The 17160-nt window shown below is 41.7% G+C and overlaps 1 protein-coding gene across 2 annotated transcripts in view; it reads left to right on the top strand.

The window, feature by feature from the left end:
• The first annotated feature begins 272 nt into the window (after positions 1–272).
• The window catches only part of LAMP2 (lysosomal associated membrane protein 2), a 33043-nt gene continuing 16155 nt past the window's right edge, over positions 273–17160 (top strand). The window contains exons 1-4 of one of the 2 annotated variants that reach the window (XM_068532412.1): positions 273–481; positions 11470–11588; positions 12280–12496; positions 16170–16328. In XM_068532412.1, coding sequence (XP_068388513.1) covers positions 418–481; positions 11470–11588; positions 12280–12496; positions 16170–16328 — 559 coding nt within the window. In that variant the 5' untranslated portion in view covers positions 273–417. The remainder of the gene's footprint in view (positions 482–11469; positions 11589–12279; positions 12497–16169; positions 16329–17160) is intronic. The other variant, XM_068532411.1, reaches the window with a different exon arrangement.

Here is a 17160-nt window from a genome sequence, read left to right as displayed (position 1 = left end):
ACCATTTTTACTCCAGCAAAAGTATTCTCTCCTTCCTCAAGGAGTCGGAACTGAAATAATCTCTACTATCTATCTCCCCCCCCCCAAAAAAAGTTCGTTTCTCTTTAGCCTTAGAAACGGCCGTCCGCGCCCATCTCCTAGGAGCGTAAGAATGAGTGTGAACCAAAAAGCCAGGGCGTGGTCACCCCGCCCACCGGGCCCTGCCTCACCCCCCCCACCCCCGGCCGCTTTCAAACGCGGTGATTGGGTGAAGGCAAGAAAGAGTCCCGCCCCTGGTCTTATGACCGGCGCTGAAGCGCCGAGTCCTGGGTTTTGCAGCGTTGTGGTCGGTGGTCAGCCGTGCTCTTGCCCCGGTTCCGCGAGGCTTTTCTCTGCTGTCGCTGCAGTTGTCGCCGCAGCAGCCTGCTCTGCGGGATCATGGTGTGCTTCCGCCTCGCCCCGGTTCCGGGCTCCGGGCTCCTTCTGCTCTGCCTCGTCCTGGGTGAGTTGTCGGGCCCTCCTGCTTAGTCCCTGAGCCTGGGCCCGGGGCGCCCAGTTCAGAGACCACAACCTGAAAGACTGGTCCGGGGAGAGGGGGTTGAGAAGCTGAACGACTGACACTGGGCCTCGGCGCTTGGCCCGAGGTGACGAGCGATGACCTAGAGAAGGCCCGACCGAGGGATGGCAGGGGAGAAGGGTCCATAACGGGGCAAGTAAGGGGGGGTGGACGCCGAGGGAGGAGGTAGGGAAGAGAGAGGAGTGGAGCGCATCGGGTTAGAAAGAGTAACTTGGGGGAGATACTAAGGAGTGATGAGCATAGGAGGGGGCGGTACGTGCAGAATCTGGGGTGGCATAGACATTTAGAGTCCTGGTCCTAGTATCAGGCAAGAGTTTTGAAGATGGTGGAAAACTGTAGGGCGGGAGAGAAAACTGAGGGAAGAGACTGCCTGCGTGGAGAAAAGCTTGGGGTAAGTGGGGGGAACAGATACGAGTAGATTCTGAGGGGCAGTGAGAGGCTTGGGTGGCGGGGGGTAGGAATTTGACGCTGTGAAGGAAGGGTGATTAAAGAGGTGAAGAATGATGATGGATTGGAGTTTGGTACTTGGAGTTTTGATGGGGAAGGGATCTAAGGTGGCTGGGGCAGTTTCCAGGGGAGAAAACTTGGACCCAGCCTCTGGAGACTAAAAGGGATGAGTAGGAACTTTGGTGGGGAGTGAATATCTGACTTGGAGGTGCTGAGGACATCGTGGGTTGTTTTTTTTTTACCAGTTTTGTTACTTCCTCCCAGCTAGACCCTGACAAAAAAGTCCCCAGATGTTGAGGTTTTAGAGGGGTGGTATATCTGAGTCTTGTATACTGCCTCTTTGCCTTCAGAAGCTCCATTTCTTCTTCCCTCTCACACAACTGGCCTATTACCTCGTTTTCGGAGGAGGAGGGTAGGTAATTTCCTAAGGATTGGGTTGTTACCAGGTCCTAAGAATGACTGGCTGAATGTTGGCTGATGGTGCTATGTGCACCCCACCCCCAAGCATTGGGTCCCTGAGGCCTTTTAATGCCTGAAAGGTGAACTTTGACCAGAATACCTCTTCCTGAACTGATAAATCCTGCGCTTGTTGCTACCACTGACTCTTGCTGTTTGTGAACTATTAAAAGAAGAGAAGGAACAGATCCAGATGGGAATAGAGAGAAAGTAGATATATTAGGGGCCTGAGAAGGCAGTGAGAGGTGCACATTTTGTAATTCACATTTCAGTAGAATAAAATCAACACCCTGGAATGGTGGATTCTCAACCAGGGGACATTCGGCAATATCTGGAGACATTTTTGGTTATCACAATTGGGGATTGCTTTTGGCATCTAGTGGTAAGAGGCCAGGGGTGCTTCTAAACATCCCACAATGCACAGGACAGCACTCCCCCACCCCCGACAAAGGATTATCCACCTCAAAACGTCAGTAGTGCCAAAAGATGAGAAATCTCCAGAGCCATGGCGTTGGAAGGGGTCTTGATGATCTAATCTAGTGATTCTCAAGGATCTTTCCAGGGAGGGGGGGTTCTGTCAGATCAAAACTATTTCTAGAATAATATTAAGACATTTGTCTTTTTCACTTTCATCCTCTCATCAGTACAGTGGAGTTTTCCAGAGGCTATAGAATGAATGTGTGATGACATCACCACTCTCATGGGTCTGATGTGTTTTATTCACTTCTTAGTTTTAATTTCTAGTACAGCAAATACCAATAGATGTAACTCACATAAACCAAAGCTCTTTGAGGTCTTCAGTGGATAAAGTAAAGGGGTCCTGATGCCAAAAGAGAGTCCAGCTGTGCACATAGTGCAGGAAACTCTTCTGTAGCCCTTCTTGAAAGTGGGCCACAGAGGCTTTGCTCAAACCCAGTTCGAAGCCTTAACTCCCCTGTGAAGTACTCACTGAGGGCCAAGCGACCCTAAGAGAGGATTGTTTACAACGAAAAGCACCTTATGAGTGACTAGAACACATCTGACCAAGGCATCTGGTAATCAGTAGTTCACTGCCAATTGGATCTGCACAAACAACACTGTTATTGTTTAGAGAAAGTGAAAAAAAATAATCATTGTCTTGTTGGCTTTCATGTCATTAAATTTTTTTTTAATGAAAGCTTTTTTTTGTTTTGTTTTTACAAAAGCAGTGCTTGCTCATTGCAGAAAATAAACAGGCAAAAAGAAGCACATAAAAGAACCCATCAGCTCATCTGCTCGTTTGCCATTTATTGATTGGGACTAACTAGATTCATTCTCTTGGAAGATTTCCAAGATTGATTCCCTCCACTTTCAAGTTCAGAACAGGGTTTGGAGAAGTAAAAGTTAATAATGTAGGTAGGTCAGATTTGTCAAAGGTACCAGGATGAAATGGAAACTCCCTTTTCTCTACAGCTGCTTTTGCTCCCAGCTATTGGTTCAATGTGGAGCTCAAACTCCTTCCATGTGTTTTTTTTTTTCCTTAAGAATTTAGCAATTCTTCAGTTGCTTGGTGGGTTTTGCATATTACTTTTATATATCAAAATGGATACCAAGAATAGTTTTTTGAAAAGTCAATAAATATTTGTAAAGTACCTGCTATGAATTTCATGCTGTTCCTGACTACTGCAGAGGGTACCAACGAAGGGAGGATCTGTTCCTGAATTTATGGTCTCGTTAGCTTCCAGCTGGGCCGTTTTCACTTTGTAACTTTGTAACACTATCCCAGCTGCAGCAGGTAGCTTTTAAAAATAGTTGCTCTAGAGTAAATATAGAAAAGAATTCTCAGAGCCTATGTATTGGTCTTTTTCACAGAGATTAAGCTATGCTGGTATTTATTTGAATGAATTATAACTGACTAGAGAACTTTATGAAGAAAAGCTGTATAGAGGCATTACAAAGAGAGTAGTGGATGAAAAACTTTTCCTAGCATCACTGCTTATGTTCCCTTTGTGACATCATAGATTTCAGATTTCTGTGGTTATTGATTCCTGTAACTAGTCTGACATCTGGTTTTTATAGGGTTGAGGCTTTTCTGGGTGGGAAAAAACCTGATATAAGTGTCCTGAGTGTGTACTTCACTGGTCGGAGTCCCGCCTTTCCACAGTTGTTTAAGGAATGACTTTTGTGTACCAGCCACTAGGTGAAAGGGATAGATAGAGCAATGGAGAAGACAGATCAGGTTCCTGCTGTCATGGAGCTTACATTTTAGTGGGGGAAGACAGCCCAAAAGGTAAATAATAGAATTTCAGTGATAAGCACTGTGAAGAAAATGAGGCAGGTAATGAGGAAGAAGAGCAGACGATAGGCAGTGGGTGGTGGGGTTGACCCTCCTTGACATTTTGTGGTCAGAAGGCCTTCATTGTTGGGTGACATTTGAGCAGAGACCTGAGTGTTGGAAGGAGGCCAGCCAGGTGACTTATTTGGAGGAATAGGAGTAAATCTTGTCTTTCCCAAACTCTTAGGTTATTAGGCTAGCCTATTTCCCACTCTTTTTTTCCCCCAGTAATAGTCAAGTCTCCCCTGTGGTCTTAGTCTCTGAGAGTGGAGACTGTCTTCTGTACTGTTACTTCCCATTGCCTCCCTAGCACAGGGCCAGGTGGCACATGGTTACCTCTCAGTAAATTTTTGTTGAGGGTCTTCATTGGTGGGCACTGGGGATATAACGGTGAACTAGACCAACTCGGTCTCCTTTTTCTTCTGTGAACCTTAAATTAGGTCTTGCAAGATATTTTGTGTGTGTTTTCCGTTGGAGAACTTCAAGATCAGTGCTAAGCAGTACAGATAGTAACTTATTAAACTATAATCCCATACAATAATGCTAGTATCTTACCTGTACCCCTTCACATACACCTACATAGTAGTGGAGGTTCACCTGGGGAGCTAGGAAGTCCTAGGTGAAAAGGAGAATAAGGTTTCCACAAAGAACCAATCTCTCTCTTTTGGAGGTGATCAAAAAGCAAGAAAGTAAGCATTGAGATTTTTCTGTAGCCTTACCACTGATAACTTTGATTTCAAGATTTGCTGAAATTATTCTAGCTTTAATAAAGATACTTGAAAGGACAGGCTTATTATTCATCCATTAGTCATTGGTTATCACACCTGATAGGATTTATAGATATTCACATATTCCCCATGAGTGCAGCTTTCTTCCCCTATATCATCGAGTGGAATTTGTGATCAAGGATTATTTCACAGCATTATAGCTGACTTCGGTGCTCCATGGTGCAGGAAGACTGCTCTTCCTCCTATAGTGACAAAAGCATTTCAATCATAATTTCAGATTAAAATGATCAGAAATCCCATCAGATCCAAAAGTGTACTTTATAAGTACTTGTTGGTATCCTGCTGTGCATTGCAAAAGAATTCTGGAGGTCTGCCAAACAGCACTCAGCAATAAGCCCTTTCCATTAGTTGAATGGTGTTGAGTCTTATTTCCTTACCCACTCTCTGACCTTAAAAAAATTATTTCATAGCTTAAAATCTATTATTACTTTTATTTTTTAAGAGATTTACCAGAAATCCAGAGTATCAGAAACCGAAGCGGTAATTGTACTTATATTAGGAATTGAGGAGCAGTCAATTTGACTTAACAGACCTATGAGTTGAAAAGAAAGAGTAAATAGATATTGTTGCCTATGTCCTGATTTTTTTTTTGACTTGTTTTGTTTTTTGTTTTTAAGACCCTTTGCTCAACCTCATTCTGAATTGATGAGTTTGAGGACAAGAGTCCATAACTAAGTATGATGAAAGTAGACATACCTAAAATTTGGGAAGGATCCCTTTAGGTGCTGTGTTTACTAGAAGGGAAACTTTTAAGCTGGAATCTCTAACTTGCTTGGCAGAGTTCTCTTAGCTCTGAAGGGCTTTCATGCTTTCGAAGAATGTATTGGAGAAGTACACACTACAATTCTTAGCAAGGTTAACTTACCCAGAGTCTCACAGCTAGTAAATTGGACTGCCTGATTTGAATTCTAGCTCTTCAGTGCCAGTGATGGGACTCTTAATCGTCCCATTATATTGCCTCTTAGATCATTGTTTGTTTTTTATTGGTTTTGTTTTACCACTAGTATTATGTTCCCACCCCACCCCCATATTGTTTACAAATGTATATTTTTCAACTACACTTTGGGTCAAATAGACTTATAAAAACCCAGCCACTTTTTGCAGCGTGCCATGCTTGGAGAACAGAGTTTGTTCTGAGTTCTAAAAGAACCTATAAATGATCTCTTTGGAAACAAGATTAAGAGGATATTTGAATTTGAGAAAGTTGATTTTGCCTTTTTCTTCTCTTTGGAGAATAAACTGTCAGCTCTATAATTACACACTCTAGGATATATTCAGCTGTGGTTTTTTAATGTCATAAAGCCTTTTAGACAAAAATGGTTTGGCTATTCGAAAATCAAACACTTCAATATGGATGAAAATGGCTTGCTGGAGATTTTTTTACCAAAGTGTAAATGTTTCAACCATAAACTTAATTTCTGGGAGAAGGATTATTCCTAGCTTGAAATTCATGTCAAAATTTATTGCAAAAAATGGACATGGGGGTTGAGGGAGTATCCAGAAGCCTGATAGGTTGGGTTCATTATTTGGAAGAGCTAAAGGCTCTTCCTGTAATTAGATTAAGCTGTGTTCTGGGTCATTATTGCATGGTATTTTCACCTTGATCTAATCAATCAGTATTTATTGAGAATCTAATATGTATTCAGCACTACTAGGAATGATAGGAGATAGAGGGAAGTAATAAACATGGTCTCCCCCACCATGACATTTGTGATGGATGACATTCATATAAAAGACACACTCCTATGGGCTGTGGCATAGATAAGATCATCTGTTTAAGGGAGCATATTGAAATTCAAATGAGTGGCAGAGACCTTATCAAAAGGGAATCTTGAATCTACCCATGTATATCATTCATTCATGGACTTTGTTACTTTTTTATTAGTTAACAAATTACTTGCTGTATACTATAATTTACCATGGCACATCAGTTTGTTGCGAAGTAACAGTTGAAAACTGTTGTTTTGGAGCTTATGACAGTAGGGGAGACAGGATTTACAGGCATAAAATAATGAATAATTCATGATAGTGTAAAATACACTCAAGTGTGGGGCTATGCACTATGATTGCTCCTTGAGGGCTTTTGTAGTCAAGGAAATCTTTATGGAGAAAATGGCTGCTGAAAAGTGGACAGCCTATCAGTCTGGGTTCTTAATTGTAAGCAACAGAAATAAAATCTCATTGTTTTTTTTTTAAGCAGAAAAGGAATTTATTAAAAAGATATTGGGACATGTGCATACCCTTTGACCCTGCAATTTCATTCCTAGACACATACCTAATAGATACACATACTCCTGTGTTCACCTGTGTTCACCGATGTGTCCATTTGTAATAGAACCAAACTGGAAACTATCCAAATGCCCATCAGCAGTAGCATAGACAAGCAGTGAAAGAAGGCTATACACAGAGAGAAATGACAAACTGCAGTTACACACAACAGCATGGGTGAATCTCACAGACATAATATTGAGTGAAAGAAGCCAGATACAAAAGAGAGCATAGTGAATGATTTCATTTACATCAAGTTGAAAAACAGGCAAAAGTAAACTGTACTGTTAGAAGACAGGATGGCGGCCGCCCTTAGGAGGGAAATCGTAACTGGAAGGGGGAACAGGGGGACTTTGAAGAGTACTTGGAATGTTCCTGACACAATGTTTCCTGACACAAGCGGGTTCAGTTTGTGAAAATTATTTGAGCTGTATACTTTGTGCACTTTAAATCCCTTCCGAATGTATGCTGTGTACTTTCCTGTGTGTAACACATCAGTAAATTTTTACTTTATAAAAATATGTTCATTAGGTAACTCAGAATTACTGGAGCTCTTGACTATATACCCCAAAGCCTAGTTCAGTACCCCAACTCATGCCACTGAACTGCACTGCCATCACCAAGCTTTAACCTGCGGCTTGCACTGCTGGCCACTGCCACTAGCTGTTCTGGCCTTGTTGCCTGGGACCCTGATCCTGCTGTAGCTACTTCCATCTGAGTGTGATAGTTCCCTTCTTGGCTGCATTTCACCGCCCTCTTATTCAGAATCTGGGGTGGATGCCTTTGCTGGATGGAGCCTAGTATAAGTAAGTGCCATCCTTACCACAAAGGAGGCTGGGAAAGCAAGTATCTAACATTTTCAGCTGTTGTAGTGGGTGGGGATATTTGCCAGAAATTGTAACAAAAAGGCAGGGTGGCGGGTGTTTCAGATATTGGGACAGGGAGAAAGAGTGAAATCCCTCCTGAGGTGAACAAGTAGATTTCAAATGTTAGGAGCAGTAGAAGCCTGGGAGGTTGGCTAGAGCATGGCGAATGGGTCCAGGGGAACAAGTTCAGGCAAATTAAAGGGTGTGTTCTGGGAACATGGCTTGAGAGAAGTTGAAGGAATAGGGTGGGACAAGATTAAAGATTACTTTGAAAGTCAGGCAGAGGAATTTAAATTTAATGTGGGAATTTAGGAGCCAGTAAAAGGTTTTGATCAAGAAAGTATCCTGAGAGAAGAGGTATTTAATTTTAATTTTTAATTTAAAAAAAAGTTTTTATTATATTTATTTTTGGCTGTGTTGGGTCTTCGTTGCTATGCACGGGCTTTCTCTAGTTGCGGTTCGTTATGGTGCGCAGGCTTCTCATTGCAGTGGCCTCTCTTGTTGTGGAGCACAGGCTCCAGGCACGCAGATCTCAGTAGTTGTGGCGCATGGGCTTAGTTGCTCCGCGGCATGTGGGATCTTCCCGGACCAGGGCTCGAACCCCTGTCCCCTGCATTGGCAGGTGGATTCTTTTTTTTTTTTTTAATTTATTTATTTTATTTATTTTTATTTTTGGCTGTGTTGGGTCTTTGTTGCTGCGCGTGGGCTTTCTCTAGTTGTGGCGAGCGGGGGCTACCCTTCGTTGCGGTGCGTGAGCTCCTCATTGCAGTGGCTTCTCTTGTTGTGGAGCACGGGCTCTAGGCACGCGGGCTTCAGTAGTTGCGGCGCATGGGCTCAGTAGTTGTGGCTCACGGGCCCTAGAGCACAGGCTCAGTAGTTGTGGTGCACGGGCTTAGTTGCTCCACAGCATGTGAGATCTTCCTGGACCAGGGCTTGAACCTGTGTCCCCTGCACTGGCAGGTGGATTCTTAACCACTGTGCCACCAAGGAAGCCCCAGGAAGAGGTATTTAAGGACCATTAATCTGACAGCAGTTCTAGGGGTAGCTAGGAGGTATCTATAGCAAGTTAGGGGTGTGGTGGTGGAGTTGGAATAGAAATAAAAGGCAAAGGATTGGATTTCAGAGGGAATTTGAAGGGAAAAAAATCAATAGGACTTAACGAAGAGAATGAAGTAGAAGCTAATTCCCAAAACCTTTTGAGCCTGAGTGTCGGTACAAGGTCCTGCCTTTCCTTTCGAGCCAGTGAGGCTGAGAAGGCGGGCTCCGTTTGGAGGAAGTCGAAGAGTAGATTTTCATTGTGGAATTGTTGAGTTTGAGGTGATAGGCATTGAGTAAAAGTGGCCCCTGTGCAGTTGGAGATGTAGACCGGGATGCCAAGGAAGCCCTGTGAAGGCATAGCTCTCACAGCGAGAAGGACTATGAAGGCATGAGAACAGAATGTTTTGGACCCTCGGGGCATTTCTCAGTTCTCATTTATGGGTTGGCAAGTAGGCTGTTTTGATATTAATGTAGTGGCAAATGTGAACCACAACGTGTGCCTTCTACTCCATAGGGCGGAGTTCTCCACCCCAGCACATGTTGATACTAATCATTGTTTTACACTGTTTTGTCTGTTACTCTAATATCTTTGGAAAGAAAATGATTAATACATGCCAGGCTTTTCTTGGTTGTTTCTGATAGTTTTGAATGCTTTGAATATTCACAAAGAGAATATGTTAAAACGAGGGACTTTAAACAAGACCAAGAGAGACTGTGTATGGAAAGCAGGCCTCCAGGTGATTAGAAGAATTCTAAGCTGCAGTTCTCAACACCACTGCAGGGTAGCCTTGGATCAATGATGCCAGCTCCATTCCAGATTGTTCTGAGAAAAGAAAGCCTGTAAAACCTACTTGGGCCTCACAAGGTCTTATTGGAGCCTTAGCCGATACATTTAGGCATTGTCAGCAACCACAAGCTTTAGCATATCAGATTCAGGCTTGGCGAGGCAGCCCGGTCTCCAGAGCATGCAGAGCATGACGAGAGCTTTGTGTACAGCTTGAAAGCTGTTGCTGAGGCACGCCTTCTTGGTATTCCTCTTAGGACTTTATTCTCTGTAGTCTAGAGCGTGTCCCCACTTGTAGGTGACGCAGGTGTGCTCAGGTATCATTCAAGGCTATGCAGCTATCTTAACAGGAAACAGCTCACCCCTTGGGTATATGCGTGAGACAGTGAAGAAAATCCTTAGATGATGGCCCATCATTTCTGCTGTTGCTGAGTTTGCTGGCGTATCGTATTTTGAGTTCTTGGGCTCTTCAATGTAATAGGTAATGTCCCCATGTTTAACCTATTGTAGAAGATCAGAGTCAAGTTAGCTGAAAAGTCCCAAGGCTTTTCTGTCCCTGAAAGGTTTCTCTTCTAAAAGAGAGGTAGCAGGTTGAGAATGTAGGAAGGAACTTTAAGTCCATGTCAAAAGATTTTTTTAAAAATAAATTTAGTTATTTATTTGGGCTTCCCTGGTGGCGCAGTGGTTGAGAATCTGCCTGCCAATGCAGGGGACACGGGTTCGAGCCCTGGTCTGGGAAGATCCCACATGCCATGGAGCAGCTAGGCCCGTGAACCACAACTACTGAGCCTGCGCGTCTGGAGCCTGTGCTCCACAACAAGAGAGGCCGCGATAGTGAGAGGCCCGCGCACCGCGATGAAGAGTGGCCCCTGCTTGCCGCAACTAGAGAAAGCCCTCGCACAGAAACGAAGACCCAACACAGCCAAAAATAAATAAAATTAATTAAAAAAAATAAAATAAATAAATTTATTTATTTATTTATTTATTAGTTTTGGCTGTGTTGAGTCTTCGTTGCTGCGCGCAGGCTTTCTCTAGTTGCGGCGAGAGGGGGCTACTCTTCGTTGTGGTGCACGGGCTTCTTATTGCAGTGGCTTCTCTTGCTGCAGAGCACGGGCTCAGTAGTTGTGGCTCGCAGGCTCTAGAGAACAGGCTCAGTAGTTGTGGCGCACGGGCTTAGTTGCTCCGCGGCATGTGGGATCTTCCTGGACCAGGGCTCAAACCCATGTCCCCTGCATTGGCAGGTGGATTTCTGAACCACTGCGCCACCAGGGAAGTCCCATGTCAAAAGATTAATTAGGCTTTCTAATCAATTGGATTTTATTATGAAACAAAAATGATGAACGCTGCATTTATAAAAATTAACCTTTTGCTTATGGATCTAACAACCTTTGCAGTACTGTTGGTCATGTGGTACACACGCTTAGCCCTGGCCCACATCATCATTTTTTCACATTGGAATAAAATAGTTTGCCAAGACTTCTAAGTGTCATAGGTCACATAGCTTGTGACAGGATTTAAAGCAGCAAGACCACAGAAATCAGATCTATCATTATTTATGTAGAGAAAGTTCCACCAGCTGGTTTGAGAAAAGCAGGAGTTTAACACCCTTCCCATGCTTCCCCTTCACCTCATTTACCTTAAAAAACAAAAGTCCTAACAGGTAAACTATAATTGCCTAAAACAAAACTAGCAAGGCACAGAGTGTGGAAAAGATTATTAGGAGGTAAAAGGCAAATGTCACCAGTCTGCCATTACCTAAGCATCCTATGTTGAGTAAACTTTTTGGGAAAGGGGTATTGCTAACTTTATCAACAGGATTTCGATCAAAAGATAATTGCCAAGTTACCATATATATATATACTTTGTTTCATTTTAGAGCTGGTTGAGCTTCAGTGCTGGATAGAGCTTGTTTTTATTTTATGTATGTTTTTGTAGTCCAATTTAAAAATCTTAACTCTTTTTAATAAATCTAGGAGCTGTCTCGTCTTATGCATTGGAACTTAATTTGACAGATTCAGAAAATGCCACTTGCCTTTATGCAAAATGGCAGATGAATTTCACAATACGCTATGAGACCACAGACAAACATAATGTAAGTATTTTTATTTTTCTTTGAGTTTTATAGTAGGAATTTACTTCTACTCTTTTTTTATCCTTTGTATTCATTTATACAAATAAGATTTCATATGTTAACTGACTTAACGTGTAAATTCTGTGGAGCTATTTTAGCATGTACACTTGAAGGTATTCTATTTAGTGTTGGAATGAATATTTTTTATTTTATTTATTTATTTAGGAATGAATATTTTAATTCATCAGTTCTTCAGAGGCTTTTTGGAGTTGGTTAAGGGCAGATAATCTGAAGACTGTGTGGTGTTTCAGGTCTAACTACTTCTATAATGTTTGTAACATGTACTAACATCAAAGCTTGTCCTTTTTTTAATAGCTTGCTATTAAAGTCTCCTTTGGGGGGGTGGGGTATCCTCTCAATCCTTTTTGCCTTCTTATTTCTTTTGGTTAAGGTCCTGCCTGCTTACAATCTGATTTTTTTAAAAAATCAACTTAATAACAGAAGTTCAGGCCGGTTTTCCTTTTCCTTTTAGACTTGCATGGATTCTTCCAGAGGGACTGGTGTGTAGCTGAGGAATATGAGACTGGTCAGCACAGACGGGCCAGGCTGGCCACGGGGGGTGTGAAGTCAACTGCAGTGGCACCCCGCTCGGAAATGCTTGTGCTCATTGCTGCCTGTTTGGGCCTAACTCCCAGATTTCTTTTTCTTTTAGAAAACTGTAACCATTTCAGACCTTGGTGCTGCAAAGTACAATGGAAGCTCTTGTGGGGATGATCAGAATGGTCCCAAAATTGCAGTGCAGTTTGGATCTGGTTTTTCCTGGATTGTGAATTTTACAGAGGAGGAGACGTCTTCTTATTCAATCGACAGCATCTCATTTTCCTACAACACTAATGATAGCACAACATTTCCTGATGCGAAAGAAAAAGGTAACCTTAAGAATTGGATTGTGTTGTGTTCTTTTGCTTTTTATTAATAATAAAAAAAATGTAAATAATTTAAAAGCCATCCTTATGCAAGTCTGTCTTCCTGTTTGGAATGGAAACATCATGTCTTTGTATTCCCTTGCATGGCATAGTGTTTGACACAGGAAGGATATTTGCTGTCATTGCTTGGTGCTTTACTATGTACCATGTATCAATAGTATCCTAAGTGTGTTGCCAGCAGCATCTCACTTAATCTTTAACAGCAACCCTGGGAAGTAGATGTTATCTCAATTTTACAGGTAAAGGGAATGAGGCTTGATGAGATTAGATGTCTTTCCCAAAGGTCACACAAGCTAATAAGTGCGTGAGCTGGTGTTTGAACCAAAGTGCGTTGAGCTTACAGACTCCATGCGCTTAACTACTATTATTTATTTCATTCAGTAGTGGGCACTCAGCAAGTGTTGAATGAATGAGAAAATCCTTAACTAATAACTATTTTAAATGTGTACAAGTTTAGTAACCTGAGACCAGCAGAAATACTTCATCTTCAAATCTTTTTTACCATTTAGGTAGGATTTTGACTGAAAAGTAAAAAAGGTAAGGAAAAAAAGTTAAAAAAAAACAAAACGTAAGATGACTGAAATCAACATTTGCTGCTATTTTGAGAGAATTTTAGGTCAAAATGAACTTGGGAAGGCTTTGGGAATTAGGCCATTGTTGTGACTACTAGAACTGAAATGTGTGTTAAAATATTTTGAAGGCATGGATAATGGAGATTTCAATCTTGTTAGGGATATAATTCTCTCCTTTCTCCCCCCTCCACTGAGATTGGGATATTAACATGGTGTTTGTAGTAGCTTAGCATTTCTCACAGGTAGTATTTCATCCTGACCCCAGAAGCACAGGTAGATGGGCTTTAGTTTCCTGGACTTGGGGATGAGTGATTCATTTGGATTTATGGGATATCAAAAGATCATATTTTAAAGATCCAGAAGTGAATGAGCTCATGTAAAACTTGGGAGGTATCACTAACTGAGATTTGGAAATTAAATCCTAGTTTTCTTTTTACTGATGTCTTCGTTTGAGAGGATAACTAAAGCAAGTTTATTATTGGGTATCTTGGTATTTAGCTTTCTGCCATATATATTGTCTTTCAGAACTAGTATTAGGATTTGTCCCTAACTTTCACTGAGCTTAAAAACTAGTTGGAGAGACAAAGTGAAGTTGTTTACCCAAGTTATATGGATAAATTGGAAAGCATTGAGATCCTTGTGAATTTGTTATTGTTTGTGTTTTGGGCATGGAGGGTTCATAAATCTTTTCTGACAATGTGAGGAAAGCTCTAGACCCTCTCAAAGTACAGAGTAAACTTTGCATATGGTACATCGTCCCTGAGCCCATCAGTGGATGCCTGTGGACAAGAGGTCCTGATGAGGAGCAGAGGTTAGCATGCATCGAAGGAGTGAGAAAGCTTGGTGTAGAGAAGGAGGACCTGAGTTGAAACTTGGCCTAATGGTAGATTTTGAATAAGTGGAGAATTTTGAGCAGAATATTTCCAGCAGGGGGAAGCATAGTATGCACAGCAGTAATTGGAGAGCTGCCTGATTAAAATAGAGGCTGTGTGTGTAGTAGAAGGAAAATCAATTTGGCTAGGTGCAGTGAGTCTAAATTATAGGGGGCCTTGGAAGCCAAGGAAAAGCATTTATAGCTTGATGGGGTAGGCACCAGGGAACCATTTTAGGTTTTTAAGCAGGAGAATGATGTAACAAAAGCAGAGACAGTAGTTTATAAAGAATGTTCTGCAGGATTAATTGGAAGTGAGAAGACTACAGGCAGAGATGCCAGTTTAAGAGGCTGTTATAGGAATCAAGTGATGATGTAATGAGTAGCCAGACCAAGGGGGGTGGCAGTAAAAGCAGATGGGGTTTAATCTGACAGATTTGATGGAAAAACTGTGGGCTCTGAAAGGTTAATGCCAGTCTCTCCCCCCTTTTATTTATTTTTATTTTTTTATTTTTTGGCCGCGCCGTGCAGCTTGTGGGATCTTAGTTCCCTGACCAGGGATTGAACCCGTGCCCTCGGCAGTGAAAGTGTGGAGTCGTAACCACTGTACCACCAGGGAATTCCCTCATCCCTTTTATTTTAAACAAGGGAAGATGCAATTTTTATTGCTAGCTTCTGTGTAATATTTGAAACTATTTGAGATTTTAAATGGCTTCCTTAAATAGACTGTTGATGATGGGTTTTTTTCTTTGTTTAAATAAATTTATTTATTTATTTATTATTTATTTTTGGCTGCATTGGGTCTTTGTTGCTGCGTGCGACTTTCTCTAGTTGCGATGAGCGGGGGCTACTCTTCATTGCGGTGCGCAGGCTTCTCATTGCAGTGGCGGAGCTCGGGCTCTAGGCATGCGGGCTTCAGTGGTTGTGGCACGCGGGCTCTAGAGCACAGGCTCAGTAGTTGTGGCGCACGGGCTTAGATGCTCCGCAGCATGTGGGATCTTCCTGGACCAGGGATAGAGCCCATGTCCCCTGCATTGGCAGGTGGATTCTTAACTACTGCGCCAGGAGGGAAGCCCTAAAAATGACATAGTTTTATAGTGTAACTCCAGTATGTCTACAGCTTGTTTTTGCACTCGTTTGTTTTTGAGGTCTATCTACATACAGCTAGTTCATACATCTATTCACTGATGTTAACAGTGAGAAACGGTTTTGGAGAAAAATGTTCTGGTTCATTGGTTTAAAAATTTTTTTTCCTTTGGCCGTTAGGGGGTGCCAAGGCAGCATAAGTCCTGCCTTGCTATGTGATGGAGAGGCACAGAAGGCAACCTATATTAAGGGCCTTGAATAACTTCCTTCCTTGGCTTCTCCAAAAGAAGCTAAGCCATTTGGGTGGATAAGTGTGATCATAGTCTTTTGAAGTTTCACCATATAAGCATTATAATAACTCTGCACAGAAAGGTGGTAACTTATTGCTTTCATATTCTGAAATTTTCCTGAAATGGAATAGTCTTTAAATCCTATCCAGGAAGAGGTTTCAAAAACTCATTTTAGTTACTATAACTTACTTTGGGATAGTAGCACAAAAATAATCCTTGATTATTCCATCTCTCTTCTTTGTTTCGTCACTAAGTCCTGTTGATTCTACCTTAGCTATGTGTCTTCAGTTTGGCCTCTTTACTCTCTTCTTACTGCACCTCACTATCTTGGTTTAGGCAACTCCTCCTCGCCTTTCCCCTTAACCAACTCGTTGGCCTTCTAACTAGTTTCCCTCTTAAATGACTTTCCTTAAAAGTTTTCTGCTCTGCCTAACCTCTACAGTTTTGCTGTGTTCCTTAAAATAAATGATACATTTGTTATTCCCAGCTTTAAAAACTGAAGCTGACCTTCTGTTGCTAACAAAATAAAGCCCAACCTGTCCTGAGATCATAGAAGATGCTTCAAAGTGTGACCACCTACAACTTATCTTTCCTTCCTAATCCCCATCACGTCTTTCCTCTTACTCCTTGTGTTTCAGCCACAGTGAATTTGTCAGTTCTGGAACAGGCCTTGTCTTTTGTCACTTCAGGAATGGGGCGGGGCAGGCAGACAGAAGAGATGAAAGTCTAATGTATATTTATATGATCACTTTCCTCCTACCTTCTTGGAAATAGCTATTGTTAATCTTCTTTTACAGGAGTTTTTACTGTTTCTGACCGTGTGGCAGTCAGAGTTCCATTGAATGACATCTTTAGATGCAATAGTTTATTAACCTTAGGAAAGAATGATGTTGTCCAGCACTATTGGGATGTTCATGTACAAGCTTTTGTCCAAAATGGCACAGTGAGCACAAAAGGTGAGCACTTAAAATATATATATTTCTATACTTGGGTCCTAACTTAAGATTAGAGTATACAGGTAGCTTTAGTTGAAGTCGTTATCTTAAAGCATTTATATGTTAAGACTTACACCTTACACTGCACTGTAAAGTTTTTATAAATAACAGCAATTCTTATTCCCGTGGAACTTGCACTTTTAAGTTTCTGATGTACATGTTGTGGAATGGTCTTTTAAAATGTGCTACCTGTAGTGTTTTCAGTGGCTAAAACCTAATCTTTGTTTGAACAAATCCTCAGATAGCATTGGATCCTCAGCTCTTCAGCTTTTGAAGATCCAAGACAAAAGCTGAGAAATGGGATTTCTGTGTTCTAATCTTGACTTTTATAAATCGATTTTGTAACTTTTATATGACTTTATTGGAAAAACAATAATTTCTCGTGCACCAGTTCTGGAAAACTACCAACACTTCCTAAGAAGGGGTTGAAATAAAAGGTTCATTTGTATTTAAATCCTTAAATGATTTTTAAACTTTTTTCAGTTAAAAACCGTATTTTTCCTTATAGTGGTTATATGTGGAAAAGAAGAGGGCAGGCCTAGGTAGGGGCAAACTGTTTTCAAACTTAAACCTCTGATTTTCACCTCAGAGGCAGATGAAGTTTTGGGGGAACAAAGGGACTTAAGGGACTCATCATGAAAAGATGAGTGTGTGGCCACGCGTGAGTAGATAATGCATTTGTATGTGTCTGGAGCCTGTCTGACGTGTCATAGCTCTTAAGATTGTCTGCATATGAAGCAGCAGTTAGAGGACCTCTGCCTCATTTAGGTTAAAATAATACTATCAAGATATT

Source organism: Eschrichtius robustus, chromosome X, assembly GCF_028021215.1.
Source record: "Eschrichtius robustus isolate mEscRob2 chromosome X, mEscRob2.pri, whole genome shotgun sequence".
Taxonomy (NCBI): Eukaryota; Metazoa; Chordata; class Mammalia; order Artiodactyla; family Eschrichtiidae; genus Eschrichtius; species Eschrichtius robustus.
Note: the sequence above shows the minus strand (reverse complement) of the source record. Positions and strands in the feature narration are given on the sequence as shown.